Here is an 18112-nt window from a genome sequence, read left to right on the forward strand (position 1 = left end):
ATGTTAATGTTTGAACGCAAATTATATTGTTCAGATAAATTACTATAATGGTAGCCATGAAGTCAATTCTAATGAAGCTTTCTTCCAACTTTAATTTTCAAATTTTAATATTCTGTTAATTTCTTACTGTTAATTCATTGAATCATTTGATGTTAAATTGATCTTGATAAATAATTTTAATTGAACAACTTAACTCAAATTCCCTTGGGAGAACGATATTGGATTTTACCACTGTATTACTTATAACGATTTGGTATACTTGCCAAAAAGTTATCAGTCTTCTTCTTCATTAAAGTTCCCTGGGAACCTCTTGGTTGACTTTTTACCACCAATGAGTAAACATGAATTTCTTTATTTATTTCATAACGAAAGCACAAAAGAACAACAAAAGTCTAAATCAAAGGAAATTGAATTTAAACATAAGATTAATAAAATTTTGTATGCCTCTCCTTAGTTGATAAATCCTCGAACCGATCGTTCACGATGGCGACTGGGACTACGACTATAGCTCCGCCTTTGTTTGTCCTTCCTATAGGTCCGTTAGGGACTTCTCTGCAAATATCCCTCCCTAGGGAGGTTTCCTCTTCCTTCTTTTATATACTTTCGTAGATGTCCTGCCTGGATGAGATTTTCAATTTCATTCTTCAGTGTAACGCATTCTTCTCTATTATGCTCATGGTTCTGATGGAAATGGCAACTCTTCCTTTCGTCTGCGTATTTTGGAGATGATTTCCTTCGGAGTGTGAGAAGTTCAACATTTAGGGCTTGTTCGAGAACTTTTGCCCTAGGTGCATTGAGGGTTGTAAAATGGTCAAATTTAAATGTTCGGGGGAGTTCTCCACTTTTATCATTATTTCCAAACGGTCGTTTGTCGTCCTTTCTACCTCCACCTACATCAGCTTCTCGTTGTCGCTTTCTTTGTGAGATTCGCATATCCTCCATACATATGAATTCAGCCACTCTTTCTTGGAGCTCGTCCATAGTTTTTGGTGGGCGAACATACAACTTTTCAGTAAAGTACCCTGGCCTTAGGCATGAAGGCAAGTTGTTGATGATGAAAGAATGATTAACATCTTTTACTTGTCGAGTGGTTTCAGTGTACCTCTTCATAAACGCCTTAAAAGTCTCTCCTTTTTCCTGCTTAGTATTCACCAATTCTGTCGGTGTTATTTCTTGCTTCCGGTTGGAGGAGTACTGCCTTCTGAAGAGGGTTTCCACAATGGCGAAGCAATCTACTGAATTTGGAGGGAGCGTATTATACCACTCCAACGCCTCGTCCTTGAGTGACAAGGAGAAAGCTCTACAAATGACCGGATCACTGTTCATGTAAAACACCATTGCATTGCTGAAGATCCTAAGATGGTCCGCCGAGCCATCATACTTTTCTAACACAGGGGGACTCTTTTGGCATTGGAGTTTGCATAATAGCCATCGTAAAGGGGAGTAAGCTGGTGGGCCGAACGGTTTGCAGAGGAACCAGTTGCTTTCTTTCATTGCCATCTGGATTACCATGCTGGTTACCGCTCGGATTAACGTGCTGGTTTCCATTCGGGTTAGTACGTTGTGACGCCTGCAATCATGATTTTCATTCTCGTGGTGTTGATTTCGGTGTACAGTAGACGCTGAGTGCTGAGCAAACTGGTCATGACGACCCAACTCCGCCCTTAAAGCCACAATTTCCTCGACATGCTTTTGCTGCATTTCTCGTTGCACTTACGCGTGCTCTTGTATGATTCGTGCTTGCTCCTGTAATTGTGCCTGCATCTGTGTCATGAAATCCCTGGTACTTTGCTGCTCCTCCCTGCTCCTTGTGGTCACCATTTCGGCCTTCCTTGGGAAGTAGCTATGTGTAGTTTGAGCGTTCGTCTTAGTTCCTCGTGTTTTCAATAGGATGCCGCTTCGGGTCCCACGGTGGGCGCCAAAATGTTTCGGTGGGATTGGTTCGAGGATCGGTTGACCTTTCTTCTCTACTCTCTCTGGGTCGTTTTAATCCTTTATGAGAACACAATCCTCCGACGGGTGGTGGACCTGCAAAAGACACTCCGACGTTCAAGTCAGATATGTTGTATAAAGAGGTCTATATTTTATTTAGGATAGCTCAATGTCCTTTTACCTGAACGTGAATGATATATTTTATAAGGCTTGTGGTAGCCAAACACATTAATTAATCATTAAACCAGACAATTAAATTCAATAATACCTGTTAATTGTTCATTAATACCAGATTCTTGTGCAATATGACCTGTCAATCACTTATAAATAACGTATATTTGCAATTAATATGACCATTAAACATATTAATTGGTCATTAATGATTTTTACCTTTCTTGATTAGTGTTTGTCTGACCACCGGTTGATTGCCTGTTTTGACCCAGATTCTTCATAATCGGTCGATCATCGGGGTATAGTACAATAAATAAGAATAGTATACTAAATTTATTGAAACAATTATTTATTTTCATATTAAATTATATAATAAGAGTAATGTTAATTTTTTTTCATAAAAATAATCAATTTGAGAAAGTTAAATTCTCATTTCTCACAAAAATGTTTTCATCCAAAATATCACAAATCATTTATGGAAAACATTATTTTCTAAGAATGTTAATTTTTAAAATGTAAATTAAGAGAGAGTTTAGTTTCTTAATTTAAGTTTCCTAAAATCTAATTATTTAAGCAAACACTTCAACTTTAGTTGTCAATTTGTTTTTTTAGTTATGGTGTTGTTTGAAGCCATAATTTGATTTAAAAAATCTTGTGAATTACTATTATTGCAGACACAAGTTGTTAATATCTCTTTAAGCAAGTTTGAAGTTTGAATTTCATAAATAAAGAGAAATTGATTAATGTTGTTGACTGGTTGTATAACGAAATAGAATTAAATTAGTATATTTAAAGACATAAAAGTAGTATTTAAAGGTGGTTTAATTTGCATTGAAGGGGGTTGATCGGGGACGGGGAGTTGATAGGGAAGGGGTGTCGTCCAGACCCCGTCCCGTTATCGCTCTCGTTCAAAGGTCCCTTTTGACCTTTCTTTCGCCCTGTGCATCCCAGTTCACACCCGTCTCTTTCTTTGCCAAACGAATCACAAATGCAAGTGCTTTAATTACTATTTTTATTATTATAGATAGATAGATAGGTAGATATTTTAACTTTTTCAAAGCTCCTCGTGATTTTCATCTTTTAAACGTGTTCGACCCTCTCCGACCATGGGAATTTGCTATTCCGCCACCAAAGTCAGCGGCTCCAATGGCAACGCCGTCACCGACAAGAAAAATCGCAAGCGAGCCGCGAAGCCAGAATCTCCGACAGCGCCGGCCAATCGCGAACGGCACAAGGCAAGTGCGCGCCAGGTGCCTTGCGGAAAGCGCACTGATTTCGGTTACGACAAAAATTTCGATACGCGATACACGCTGGGCAAATTGCTGGGACACGGCCAATTCGGTTACACCTACGTAGGAATTGACAAAGCTAATGCCGATCGTGTGGCCGTTAAGAGGATCGATAAGAGTAAGGTATTTTCGTTCATGTCATCGTCATTTAAGTCATGAATCTTACGATTATGAATTAAAATTGGCACGAATTTAGTGCTTTTGATTCTTTGCTGTATGTAATGTTAGGAATTAATTTTTTATTTTTTGATTCTTGAATTTGTTGGCAGATGGTTCAGCCTATAGCCGTTGAGGATGTTAAGCGAGAGGTCAAGATATTGAAAGCGCTCACTGGCCACGAGAATGTGGTTCAGTTCTATGATGCTTTTGAAGATGATTCTTACGTGTATATAGTTATGGAGTAAGTTGCTTTGGTTGCTGTTTCTTCTTTTGTTGCTCTGATTTTTCAGCAATTGGATATATTCTTGATTTGTGCTTTGGGAGCTCAATTACCAAATTGTGGTTTGTTTTCTTTCCATGTGATTTATATTTGTACGTGCTTCTTAGGTTATGCGAGGGCGGCGAACTGCTAGATCGGATATTGGCCAAGTAAGTTTTGTTTGATTTTGGATGTGATTGAAAGTGTTGGCTACTCCAGTCCCTTACGTTACACAACTTTTACTACAGTCCCTGACTTTGCTTAATGTTACAAAATCATTCAGTTTAAGTGGAAAATTTACTGGAAAAGTACTTGATGAAATATCAATCACTTTATTTGCTTCACGTATTAGCATCCGATACTTATACTCTTGAGTATTAACTATACATATTAGTGAAGTATTCATGCCCTTAAAAATAGTGATGAAAATTCAACAACATACATGAGACATAGAAGAAGTATGTTTAATTAATAATTTAAAATAGACATATAGAAGAACTGCTCCTTGATGAATAAAAAAATAGAAATTGTTCTCTTTATGGATTACCTCTAGAAAAGAGTGAGATTGATAGTACTTTTCCTATTTGTAGATGATATCAATTAATAAACCATGACACTGGTTTATACTCCTTTTTTTTTTTTTAAATTTAATGATGTCGAAGAAGTATATCTTTTAATTTGGATTTGAAGAATTACAATTATATATTTACCATGTTTTTTGAATTTTTGTGGACATCTTATATTTCTTACGTATATTGTATTAGGGGTGAGCTTGGCCCAGGGTGGGCCGGATTTGTCATTGTTTTTACCCAACTCGAAATTTTGATTAGACCATTTATTTAAGTCCGAACGATGCAATCAATACTCAAAATAATTATACTATAAACAATTTTACGTTATGTATAGTTAAACCATAAAATAAGACAAAAATATAAAACTCAAATTAAGCTGCATTTTATAAACATATATCTTAAACTTAAGAAATGTACTATAATTACAATATCATGCTATACAAATATTTATTGTCTATAAGTTTAAAAAACTTATATTTTTAAGAGAATATCAAAACAAAATGGGTTGTGACTACTCCCGAACTAGTCCTGGAAAATACATGGTGTCTATTTCCAAATTCAAACTCATCCAAATCAACTTTAGCTTGGCTAGACCAATAGTCTGGGTTGGGTCATGCGCACCCCCAAGGTTGTCAAACTCAAGTTTACCATCTTAGAGAAAATGAGTTAACTCACAATCAAACTCTTTTCTAAGCAAAGTCGGGTAAACTCTTTGAACTTGTGGTATACTCACAAACTCTCGAGTCAGGATGCGAGTTAACAAGCTTTGAAATCAACTCGTGTTTTTTGTTTGATTTTTCCTCCCACGATGGCAATACTAAGTTAGAATCAAATTATTTGAAGAAATTAACTCCAGTTTTCACATTAGGAACTTATGTTTTTAAGAATTTATATATGATTTAGTCATCTAGTAACAAGTTTTGAAATCAAATCAAATGTATTTTATGTTTGACTTTTCCTCCTACAATGACTATATATTATTAGACTCGAATTATTAGAAGACATTGACTCCATTTTGAATTATTTTCACATTAAGAACTTATGTTTTTGTGAATTTATACATGATTTTGTCATCTGTCTAGTCTAATCTTATTTAGCACTAATGTACTATCGTAATTTATTGTTGTGATTGGCTACTTTTCTTTATTATGAAGTGGAAATATTGAATTGTTGATGTATTAAGAGTATTATGATATGCATATATGTCATTAATAGACTTTTAATATTGTTTTACATGTTAGGTAAAGTCTTACCCGTTTGTGATTTGGATTTGAGTCAATTTTACGAAAGCTCCGTGAGTATAGTTTGATTTTTGAGTTTGACAACCTTGCTCATCCTTTTATCTATCATAAGTAATCAAATATATTGTATCCGATACATGTATAGTATTTGTGCATTATTTACCAAAGCTAATGAAACATTTTATGAAGTTGGGGAGTAAAATGAAAGTTTTGTAAATTCATGGACCATTTTTCCCAGCACTTATAATCTCAGGGAGCCAAAATGGAGGTTTACTCATTTTGGCTATGTGTAACTTCTGAATTTCTAAGTTGAAATTGCAAAACCAGGGTTAAGAATGATTTGTGAGTCTATGTTTATGTGTACCGGAACTTACTTCCTCTTCATTTGCTTCAATCAGGAAGGACAGTCGTTATTCTGAAAAAGATGCAGCAGTGGTTGTAAGGCAGATGCTCAAGGTTGCAGCTGAGTGTCATTTACATGGTTTGGTGCACCGGGACATGAAACCAGAGGTATGGTCGAGCACTTTACATATCTTCCAAATTTGTGTGAAATGGTATTTATACGACTAGATGCTATATGTTTTTTTTTTTTTTTTTCATATTCATGCAGAATTTTCTTCTGAAATCGACCAAAGAAGATTCACCTTTAAAGGCCACAGATTTTGGTTTGTCGGATTTCATTAAACCTGGTGAGGGAGAGTCCTCATTTGCTTGACCAATTGCTTTGTTTTTCTTGTCTTCCATTCTCTGTTTTGGAATTGTTCTCCTATTTCTTAATTGAGTTACAAGGCATGCTCTTGCAATTTTTATTTGAGAATTATAGGTCTTTATTGCTGAAAACTAAAAAAATCCTGCAGGAAAGAAGTTTCATGATATTGTTGGCAGTGCTTACTATGTTGCACCTGAAGTATTAAAACGCAAGTCTGGCCCACAATCAGATGTGTGGAGCATTGGTGTTATTACATACATATTGCTGAGTGGGAGACGTCCATTTTGGGATAAGACCGAGGATGGTATTTTTAAGGAGGTATAATACACTATTATAAAGCAATTTTTTTATTTTACCTATTTATGTGGGATTTGTTATCCATTCATGTTTCTTAATGACATTATAAGCCTGACCTTTACTTTAATTGTCCACGTAATTTTGAACATTTACAAAGGAATTGGATAATGCCTTTGTTGTTGTGTATAATTTATGATCTGATATGCAGGTTTTACGGAAGAAGCCTGATTTCCAACGGAAACCATGGCAAACTATAAGTGATGCCGCAAAAGATTTTGTGAAAAAATTACTGGTAAAGGATCCTCGGGCAAGGTTAACTGCTGCTCAAGCTCTATGTATGTATCCTGTTGTTTTCTTACAATCAGAACTGTTTATTATGTTATTTGAGCCTTTAAGTGGTATTTGTCTAAAATAAAAGTAGTATCAATGATGATGATAATTGTAATATTATTTTTTAGGTGGTTGTTCTATATAGCACCTAAAATTTAGGCACTGAATATATAGAATTCAAAATGCACCCCATTTAAATGCTACTTTATTGTTAAAACTTTAGAATTTTTAATATTTAATTTAATGCTCTTAGGAAGTTTATCTCCACCAGGTGTGAAGTTATTTATGTCTACAGCATGTTTGAACCAAAAACAATTAAGTAATTGTAGATATACCAAATTGTGTTATGATTTCATTAAAAGTATTTGAAATATAGAAAACATTTCATTAACCAAATCCAGGTACATCCCAAACTATCACCAAAGGTAATTAAATATTTAAAACCAAAAGGAGTAACAGCACAGGAAGGACTCCTCAATCCCCAAATATTAGAGTGAACTAAAGAAAAATGAGACAAAACTCAATTAATAAGACTACCAGGATTATACTAACAAACATGTTTTCCTAATTAATATGGCTCATAATTCAAAGTAGACAAATGCTTTAAACTTGACACCATCTTTTGCAATTTTGTTTACTCAAGATGTCCTAATTGAGCATGAATCATCATTGGAGAGACCATTAATGCATATATTGATGGTAATGGATAGAGATACTGAAGACCATGTGATTCATATCCGATACCAATCATTCGACAGGATATCTGATCCTGCACGATAACATTACTTTTAGTGAAGGTAAGGTGAATCTCAAGGGATTGGGTCAATCGGGCAATAGCTGTAAATTAAAAAAGCAATTAGGGATATAAAGAATAAAGTAAACGGTAAAGGATGGGAAGGGTTGGGTAAAACCAATGTTGCAAACATGTGTTTGTGAACCATTGACAGTAGTTATAAAAGGAAAAACTGGCAGCTTTAGTAAAGGGGGATAAAAGAGAACAATTATCAAATATGTGATCAATTACACCAGAGTCAATAAACCAGTGACCAAGAGGAGGTGATTGAGAGAGACAAGAAGATGAATTACCAATACATGCCACTGAAACAATGCTACTAGTGGATTGACATGTCTCACACCATTTGATATAATTTTCCAATGTTATTGAAGATTAATCAACCAGGAATGTAGGAGCATCAAGTGACTCAGCAGTGGAAGTGGAATAGTTAGACCCATCATCTTCTGTATAGATAAACAACACTTACTGTCTCAGAATTACATGTTTTGTACATAACCTCAGACCTGGTTAGGATAAACTTTTTAAGATGATATCAAAGGTTATTCTAATGAGGTTTGTTGGATTTATAGTGCAACCCGCTGTTGGGTCCCTCTCTATTCCTATACTCAATGTTTTGAAGAAATGTGTTAAAGATCTCATATCAACTACCGATATGATCAAATTATAACATGATCAAATTATAACATATAAGTTAGATGCAAATTTCACTTTACTAATTCAGTTTTTGTTTGTGTTAGTCTTAAAGTTCGCTTGTAATAATTGCTAATATATAATGTTAGAATGATACAAAATTTTGAGTTCTACTATGCAACTATATCTTAAAATTTTGCTTTTATCTTTTTTCACTAAGATCAAGTTTCCTTTTAATGATAAGTGATTGATCGGTTATTTGTAATAATTTAAGTTATACATATTGTCCTGTTGTCACCAAAATCAATTTGTCTCTGAAGGTTCACTTAAATTGATATATGTATTTAAAAGGCTTTTGTGTAATTATGTGGCATTGCACTATGTTATTTGGCCTGAGAAAAATATAAGAATTTGTTTGTGAGAGTTGGAGTGTAATATACCAGGAGCCATAGCTCTGAATTCAGCTTTTGCACTATTCCTTGCCGCCACAAACTGCTTCTTGCTTCTCCAAGTCACCAATACCTTGTAATTGGATCCTAACATCTCATGATTAGCTGTAGCCCTAATGCCCACGTGGTATAGCTGAACACTAGTACTGTGCAAAAACTGCAATATTGGTGACCCAAACCACTAGTTTCAGGAGGCATGTTCAAAGGAGACTGGTAATCATCGTGGCAAGGCCTTTGCTAGTTGATCTTGCTCTCAAGAAAGGTCTGGTAACCAAAACCAAACCTTTGTGCTCTCCATGTCGACATAGGCTATATCCTCTACCACTTTTGTTTGATGAATCTAAAGAACTTGATTCTTGCTATCAACCATTAAGTTGCTATCTTTAAATAGGAAAGTTATACCTTCCTTACTCATGTTCCACTGTGCCCCACACCCAATTCTTCATAACCAGAGTGAATTATTGCAATTTTCACTGCCTCCTTATTCCATTCTGATGACTCTGAACGGCAGAACTTGAAACATGCCTTCTTTGTCTCTTTTGTCTACCATCTCAAAGCCTATGTTGTTCTTCCCTTACCCTAGTTTCAGTTTAATCACATCGATGTTATCAGGCATCTTATATATGTAATATTAGATTCTGATGAATACAGCTGCGCACCATGTTCTCTATTTCTTTGGTTATCTTCTCCAAGGATTCAATATGTTGCTCCATCTCCCCAAATTATGGGCCTGGTTGATTGGACAAGTTATTACAAACCTGGAAACAGAAAAATGAGAATTTAGTGAGATTGAACAGAAGAGTATAGGTTAATGTTCATGAGAGAAAGGGGATGCAACTGTTCCTACAGCGGTGGTTGTTAATAAAAGAGATAAAGTAAAAGGAGATATTTTAGTATATATAATAGCTTGAAGTTTTGAACTTCTAACTGCTTTCTGTCCTAAGTGTTCAGCCATGCTAGTTTTGCTGAATGAACTCGGCAGTTTTACTGAAGATTTGTTTACAGTTATATTGAGTGAACATGATCTATGGTGCTGGACAGTGGTAATGCTATATAAAAATCACTTTACATTATATAGAGTCTCAAATTGCTTTTGTGCCACTTAATTTAATCTAACTATCTTGCACTAAATGGAATGCAATGGCTATGCATCATGTCTTTAATGTTGTTCAAGTAGCATTATCTATTCACAGAATTTGCAAAGTCAAACTGTATTATTTTATCTGCTATGCCAAACACTTTCTTAAGTGAAGCTTTCCCTAACGTTTAACTGTTTTGATTAAACCTGATAATTCCAGCACATCCATGGGTTAGAGAAGGAGGAGAAGCATCGGAGATTCCTATTGATATATCCGTTCTAAGCAACATGCGGCAATTTGTGAAATATAGTCGATTGAAACAATTTGCACTCAGGGTAAGAGAAATTAGTTATTGACTTTTTCATGACAGAAGGCATGGAACTTTTTGACATCCAGCTTTTCTGACAATTGATTACTGTTGGAATATATGCAAACATCTAAGCATATTTTAGATTATCCTTTAGAATTAGTTTCCCTATATCTTCTTTCTCTCTTTGGATTTGTTATCATATTTCTTTATCTTATCAAGATTTGTTTCCTTAATTAGCTAGGATTATGATTTGTATAAGTAAGATTGATGCTACTGGTTTGATGATCATATGAAACACATAATTTCAATAATTGCCCTGCAGGCATTGGCTAGCACACTTAATGAAGAAGAGTTGGCTGATCTAAAAGATCAATTTGATGCTATAGATGTGGACAAAAACGGTTCTATTAGTTTGGAAGAGATGAGACAGGTAGTGTTTAGTTTACTGGCTTTGTAACCAACTTAAATCTAAAAACATCACATATCTATTGGTGAGCGAATTATTCCCTTGAATATTTCCCTACTTTAGTCTAAAGGGAAGATTTTGGGCAGGCTCTTGCGAAAGATCTTCCTTGGAAGTTGAAAGAACCACGTGTACTAGAGATATTGCAAGCGGTTAGTATTTTGATCTTTTACAAGAAACACATGTAATTTTGTTTGCTGGCTGCTTCTTCTCAGCCTTTATTCTACGTCTAAAATAATGGAGTTTCTTTGGTAATTGATAAAATTTCTTTCACTTCTATCAAGATATATTTGGCTTCCCCAAATTACTCTTTTCCACTATTGCTGCTTTCTCATACTCTCTAGCTTGCAAAAATAGTATAATTCAATCTTGTGTTTTCAGATAGACAGCAACACTGATGGGCTAGTGGATTTTAGTGAGTTTGTGGCTGCTACATTACATGTGCATCAGTTGGAGGACGACTCTAGCAAGTGGCAGCAGCGGTCACAGGCTGCTTTTGAGAAATTTGACTTAGATAAAGATGGCTATATTACTCCAGAGGAACTTAAAATGGTCGGTATCACAAGTTTTGTGAATGCCCCTATACGTTTATTGCGAAACTCTCAAAAGGATTCAAAATAGTTCTCTTAGTTTTTGCATCCGTTAAGTTTATGATTTTTTTGGGGAGGGCTATCGCTTCTCAGTTTTAGGCGATACACATTTGTAAAGATAAACGTCTAAAACAATTGAGGTAACGTAGTTGCTATAGCTAATATTCCTTCTTGGCTTTTCAGCATACAGGCTTGAGAGGCTCCATTGATCCTTTGCTGGAGGAAGCTGATATCGACAAAGACGGAAAAATCAGCCTATCAGAGTTCCGTAGGCTTCTAAGGACTGCGAGCATGGGTTCTCAAAAGGTTTCAAGCCCGGCTGTGTATAAACGGAGAGTCTAAAATAGCGGTACTTCCGAGGCAGATAAATTTGGAGATGCAAGTGGAGTTCCACTTTGTATCTTTTGTGTGACTGTGCTGAAGCTCTTAAGAATATCTCTTCATTTATGCGAATTTTAATCACTCATCTGTGCTGACAACCTGTGAAACTCAAACTTCAGTTATTGATTATGGTATCCCCTTCACGGTGATTATGTCCACAATTTTACGAGGACTACATCAGGACGTGTTTGGTAGAGTTTATGTAGACCGTGCGTGGATTGGCTTCAGGCATTGCGGTTTCAGCAGTATCATTTATGCGTGGATTGGCTTCATGTAATGTGTAACTATAAATAAAATCTTGCCAAAAATGAAAAACAAAACACTATAAATGATCATGAAATGTGAATCAGATTCTGTTCTTTCTCACTGATTTTCCTTCTCTCTCTTATTCTTTTTCCCTGCAGAAAGCGAATGCACCTTGTTGTTCTTGGTATATACTAGTAAAATGATTGTATAAATTTGGTGTACTAGTTTGAATCGGAAATGTAATTATGTACAGAGCTCTAAGAATTAGCGGGGGGTGGTGTTAAAAATGTAGTATGGGGTAATACCGTAAGGGAGTGGTCGATGTCTTTGATGACTTGTGACAGGTTTTGCTTTGGTAACATGCATTTTACATGCATCTTTTTTTATAATGTCACTGATTTGCTTTTGTGACACGATAGTAGTCTGAAACGGTCGAGTACACACGGATGAATTAGTTTATTAAATTAAGAAAGATCGTGTTATACTTTAGAAGTGGACGAAAAAGTACAATTTTTTTTTTTTATGAATCGAAGTAACCTAAATATTGAATAATTTAATACGGTTATTATTCATTATTTCTTTTATTGGGAGTTATTGTTTATTTTTGTCTATATGTAATCTTTTCTAATTGTTGGTGCATGCAACATAAAGTATAATTGCATTAAATTTCCAATATGGATTTTGTATTGTTTAGTAAAATTATTTTGATATTAGTTGTATAAATTAATTGTATAGTTGCAAATATCTCTAATACCAATGTGGAGAACACACTTTTAACAACGATTGAATGAGGCATTTAAAGACGATCTTTTGTCGTCGTTATATTAAATGTTGTTAAAAGGCTGAGGAATTTATGGTATTTCTAAATTATTGTTAAAATTTTAAAAAATGATTATGGTTCTAGATTCTAACAATTGTTAAAAGTTTAGGATTTGCGTGTGGAAGTTGCATCAGTTTCTTGTAAATCGATTGTTAAGAATGCATCAGGTTTTATGTTAACTGCTTGTGGAGGTTCGATATTGCGAAAGGTCACCAATGAAGGGACAATGATAATGTGGTGAGGAAGAGCTTCAATGTGGCATGGTGCGAAGGAGCTTTGCTGGATGCAGAGATTGCTTGGTGTGGTGTGGCAAAGCCTCTGAGTTACAAAGTGTGCAACACGATGCGTTGTAGCTTCATAATGTGCGATGGAGTTTCACAGGGTGCAAAGCTTCATGTTCGCACGGAGCGGAGCACAAACTAATGGTGGCAGTAGTAGGACGCAAGAACAACCGATGACATAAGTAGAACACGTAAGAGTGGTGGCACGACTAGAATGTATAGCAGTGAGGCACGCAAATCCAAATGGTGGCATGAGCAACGACCACACATTTTGTTTCCATGCGAAATTATTTTCAAACATTATTTTGTTAATTCATTTATTTTTAATAAGGATTTAGATGTAATTTGTGAAGTTTTTCCCTTACTTTTTTGGTTGAGTTTGAGTTTGGACTTGTTTGTGCTTGACGTTAGGTTGGGATGGGGGAGGGAAGGGAGAGAGGGTGGATTTGGTTGAAGTTGGGGTCCACTCTTTTGTCAAATCAATCAATGAGTGATATTTAAATGTGTGAGTGTTGATGGATGTTCAACACTGTTAATGGAATAGTGACTCTCAAATTTGGTTGAAGTTGAGGTCCACTCCTTTATCAAATCAATGAGTGATAGTGACTCTCAAATTTGGTTGAAGTTGGGGTCCACTCCTTTATCAAATCAATGAGTGATATTTGAATGTGGAAGTGTTTAAATATATATTACTGATCTAATATATGATAATGTAATATATCAAAAAAATATTATATTGATGGTACAATCAATCTAATATATAATCATATTAGATTGATTCTAGAACAACCGAGCTAATACTTTTATTTAAAAAGAAAAAAAAAACATCTCCAAAAGTCATACTAGATCAGTTATGGTCTTAACCAATCTAAATATGCATGAATATTTAAAAAAACAACATAAATTAGATCGGTTGAGACTATAATCGATCTAATTTATGTTGGTTATATTTTTAAAATATTAAGTTTACATTTGCAAGAGACCCTAACCTTTTGTATTCAAAACAACAATATATAGTCCTAAGTAGAAAAAAATGAACAATAATTCAAATCCTACAATGTATTATGCCAAAATTTGTACTAGGTTTCTTTATTCAAATGTTTCTTGCAATAGGTTTCTTCCGTGTTTTCTCTAACGTGACATTTACTTGGCACACTCTTATAAACTCCTTCTTCAGTTAAGGGTGGTGGTGCATTTTTTTTCCTCTTGACATCCATTGAAAGCCTTTTTCAATTGACGATATAGGTGATTTCATCTCAAAAATATTCGATTTCCAATGTGGCAAGTCTTTCTCCCATGTTTTAGTTGATGATATCTTATGCTTTCTTCACATATTGGACATGCATAATGTCCTTTCACACTATAACTGTTCAATTTTTTATAGACTTGAAAGTCATCAACGTTGCAAAATAATAAGGCTCATATGTTAAAATTCACTTTTGCGTATGCATCAAACACCTCAGCTCCTTCATCCCATAACAATCTCAAATCTTCTATCAACGGAGTTAGATAAACATCAATAGCATTTTCAGGTTTCCTTACTCCAGATATCATCAAAGATAACATCATGTATTTTCTCTTCATAACCAAACAATAAGGCAAGTTATAAATGATCAATGGGCCAGACACTGTGCTTGCTACTTAAATTACCATAAGGATTCATCCCATCAATTGTAGACTATAACATCCCAAAAATTATATCATAATTTTCGAATGATTTAAACATTATAATATGATAGAACAGTTTAAGAATAAAATAAAGTCATAAGTTTACAGTCATCCAAAATTGACCATAAATTTAAAACTTTACTTACAAAGGATGTATTTCAAAATAGTTAAGTCAGTTAAGGAGGATCCTAAGCACTAGGCAGCTGCGTCTTCTTCGTTCTCCAATGCTTGCTCTAGTGGTACATCATCAGCTTCTGCTCACATCCAAAGGATTGGATGATCATCCAAGGAGGAAGGCAAATACATACAACACACACAATTGCAAGGGTAAGCTAGGTATATATAAAAAAAAAGAAACATGTTATCAATCAAGTATTTCAAGCATGTAATGAGAATGATACAACACAACTGTAACCGAAAGCATTTGATTGATACCAATGACAGACCACATGATTTGACCGTCCGGACTAGTATGAAATGTCGAGNTCCAGGGGTTTGTGCACTTGTGGTGGCCCTACTGCTTTGCAAAGCCATTGCCGAGGGGTTTCACCCGACCACACACAAGTGTAAGTCCAACCAAACTCATCTTGGCCCATAAATGGAGACACCCAAGACTAGGACATCCTGCTATTCTCACCACATGACTCATCACTCTCTAATTGAGCATGGATGGTCATTAGAATGTCCAGGTAAACCTCATCCTGAACTCCGGCCATTCATACGGTCAATCACGACAAACTACAATGGCACCACCATGTAACCTCCCTTGAGGATCATGAAATTACGTCCAATAACCATACTTTTACTTTGAAACTTAACTCAACACATGAACCACCAAATACCATGACATTATCTCACTGAATCAATATAAAACCATGTACATGTAGCCCTTCAACTTTACTTTGCATACAAACATATATATAACATTAATTTCACTTCAAAAAAACCACAAACGATCCAAAATCCAATGAACTCATACTTAGACAAGGAAAATGACTTTGAAACCATCACCAACAGTTCCGGAAGGGTCTAAAACCCCCAGAACGACCTAAAGAACGTCCAAAACGGACATCCGGAACCCCCCAAACTATCAAAAACAAAAGCAACAGCAGAAAAGGGCGCCCAACGCCCTTTAGGGGCGCCCGAGCGCCATATTTTTGGCAAACGCCGAATCAAAGGGCGCCCAGCGCCCTTTTGGGGCGCCCAGGCGTGGATTCTGCAGATTGTGCAAATTTGGAAGAACTCATACCCCTAAGTTTCGTTTTAGGCCTTTTGGTGAATTTTGGACACCCCTAACTCGAAGTATAGGTTGAATCTAACTTGTTTGAAGACTCACACACTATCCTAACTCAAAACTCTAAAAGATATGCAGAGAATTATGATCAAAAACTCTATATTGGTTCACTTAGGAACTTGGATTCACATTCATTCTTTAGAGACTCTTTCAAACACTTTTTATGCTTCTAATAAGTCATAAATGACTTACCTAAGTGACTACAATAGCCTAAACCTAAGTTTAACCTATAATTCTCAAATTCACTACTCAAGTTCCCTAAATTGACTCAAACACTGAAATTGACTTAGCCATTTACTCACAATCTGCAGAAAACTGAATCCTCACTCTTAAACAATAAAATTCACATCATATACATAGTCATACAATTCACAATTGCTCACTTATCAGTTCATATCAAACACAAGCCATAAAACATCAATTTCAGCACATGTTCTTTTACATCCAGCTCAAAAGTAAAGCAATTCTTCACCCAATTTATACATGCATCAAATTGTAATAATTCTACCTAAAGATCAAACAAGGATGTAGATATTGTTCAAACAAGAATTTAGAACCTAGCTTCCCTTACCTGGATTTTGTACAAAACAGTTTCAAGCTTGCTACTCAGGTTTCTCAACTTTGCAGAATTTTGCCCCCAACCCTAAGGATCACAAATTGGTGATCAAAACAGTTTTGAAAGTTAGAATTTAGTTAGAAATTGAAGAGAAAACTGTAAAGGATACATGCAATTGGTAATTTGCATGCTCCTAGACTTGAGCTATTGAAGAAAAGAGGGGAATGGCTTACCTCTTTCCAGAATCAGTGTGAATTGACGCAACTCTGGAATCCTTGCTCCTAAACAACCTAGGCTACTACAGAATGGAAAAGTGAGTGGGTCAATGGAGGAATTTGGGAAAGTTTGCAAAGAGAGGAGGAAGAAACGTGAGAAGAAGGTTGGCTGTTTTAGAAAGTGGTAAGTATAAAACAATTTCAAACTTTTATGAAAACCATTGTAATCTTGTTTTTGAATTTTCTAATTAATTTTATTTTGAAGACAAGTGTCCCCTTCTCATTAGCTGACCAAATTTCAGTCTTTACATAGACTAAGAGTTAAATTTTTGTCAAGAACTAAGATTGAGTTGCAAAGTTTTTGTCAAATTACATATAAATACTTAATAAAAATAAATGAGTAAACCAATGATGTGTAAAAATATTCCAAGTAACAACTAATGAACGGAAACACATAAGAAAAGTATTAAAACACACTCTAGATAAAAGAAATAATAAGAACACCCTTATTGATATCCGTGGTTAATAATGCACATCACCATGTCAATGATTATATCTTTCTTGCCATAATCTCTATCTATATTCTATTGAGTCCTTGATTATGGTGTGTGTCTAAGATCGTGGTGTGCGACAAAATCATGGATGCTTCTTCGTCCATCCTAACTTTTCCAAAAATACCAAAACTAACCTTGGTTAAAATATTTTTAAATTAGCTAAATTTTTTTAACTTTTTCTCTAACCTAAAAAACTCACACACCCACCCACCATAATACACACTCCTTTTTGCAAATCCTAGCCTCCTGCACTTCTAAAGGTTCTTATGCATTTTGACTCCACACCTAACCACCACGACACTCACTTCTTCATTTTGACTCCACCCCACCGGTGAAGGTTGAAAGATTGAAGGTTGCACAAGGTTGGTTGAACCTTAACTAGATTTCGAAATTTGTTTAAGAACTTAAGTGAATTTCAAAATTCGGTTAATGGTAAATTGATTTCAAAATTTTTTACACCCTTAAATGAATTTTGAAATCGATTAAATAAATTTCGAAATCTATCGAGCGAGCTTTTAAACTGAGTTTCAAAATTTGTTTAAAGGTTTGAAAAATTTCGAAATTTTTTTAAGAGTTGGACGAATTTCAAAAATTTTTAACTTTTAACTAGATTTTAAAATCGGGTTAAATATGTTTTTAGTCCCTATACTTTAGGGCGATTTTGGTTTTAGTCTCTCTTTCAAACTATAGTACAATTTAGTCCTTCAACTTTAGAAAATTCTGGTTTTAGTCATTTTTACCAAATTTTTTTAACTTTATTTACTGTTTCAAACACGTTTTTCAGTTAACATTGGAGCAAAAATGTGTCAAACAGTGTAAAC

General features: G+C 35.0%; 2 protein-coding genes across 3 annotated transcripts; one reads left to right on the top strand and one right to left on the bottom strand.

Annotated features, from left to right (window-relative positions):
- Positions 1-540: 540 nt before the first annotated feature.
- Positions 541-1701, bottom strand: LOC106765928. The gene has a single exon (XM_014650695.1). The coding sequence runs from the start codon at positions 1699-1701 to the stop codon at positions 541-543; it is 1161 nt and encodes a 386-aa protein (XP_014506181.1).
- Positions 1702-2945: 1244 nt separating this feature from the next.
- On the top strand, positions 2946-12023 carry LOC106769066 (calcium-dependent protein kinase 28). 2 transcript variants are annotated; one of them, XM_014654526.2, is made up of 12 exons: positions 2946-3515; positions 3662-3792; positions 3939-3980; positions 6022-6133; positions 6234-6312; positions 6481-6650; positions 6838-6964; positions 10133-10248; positions 10546-10653; positions 10776-10838; positions 11068-11238; positions 11460-12023. In XM_014654526.2, exons 1-12 carry the CDS (start codon positions 3210-3212, stop codon positions 11616-11618), a joined length of 1584 nt encoding a protein of 527 aa, XP_014510012.1. In that variant the 5' UTR covers positions 2946-3209; the 3' UTR covers positions 11619-12023. The 2 variants fall into 2 exon arrangements, with proteins under 2 accessions (XP_014510012.1, XP_014510013.1); XM_014654527.2 differs by having other exon boundaries at positions 3323-3510.
- The last annotated feature ends 6089 nt before the right edge of the window (positions 12024-18112 follow it).

The sequence above is a fragment of the Vigna radiata genome, chromosome 7 (assembly GCF_000741045.1).
Source record: "Vigna radiata var. radiata cultivar VC1973A chromosome 7, Vradiata_ver6, whole genome shotgun sequence".
NCBI lineage: Eukaryota > Viridiplantae > Streptophyta > Magnoliopsida > Fabales > Fabaceae > Vigna > Vigna radiata.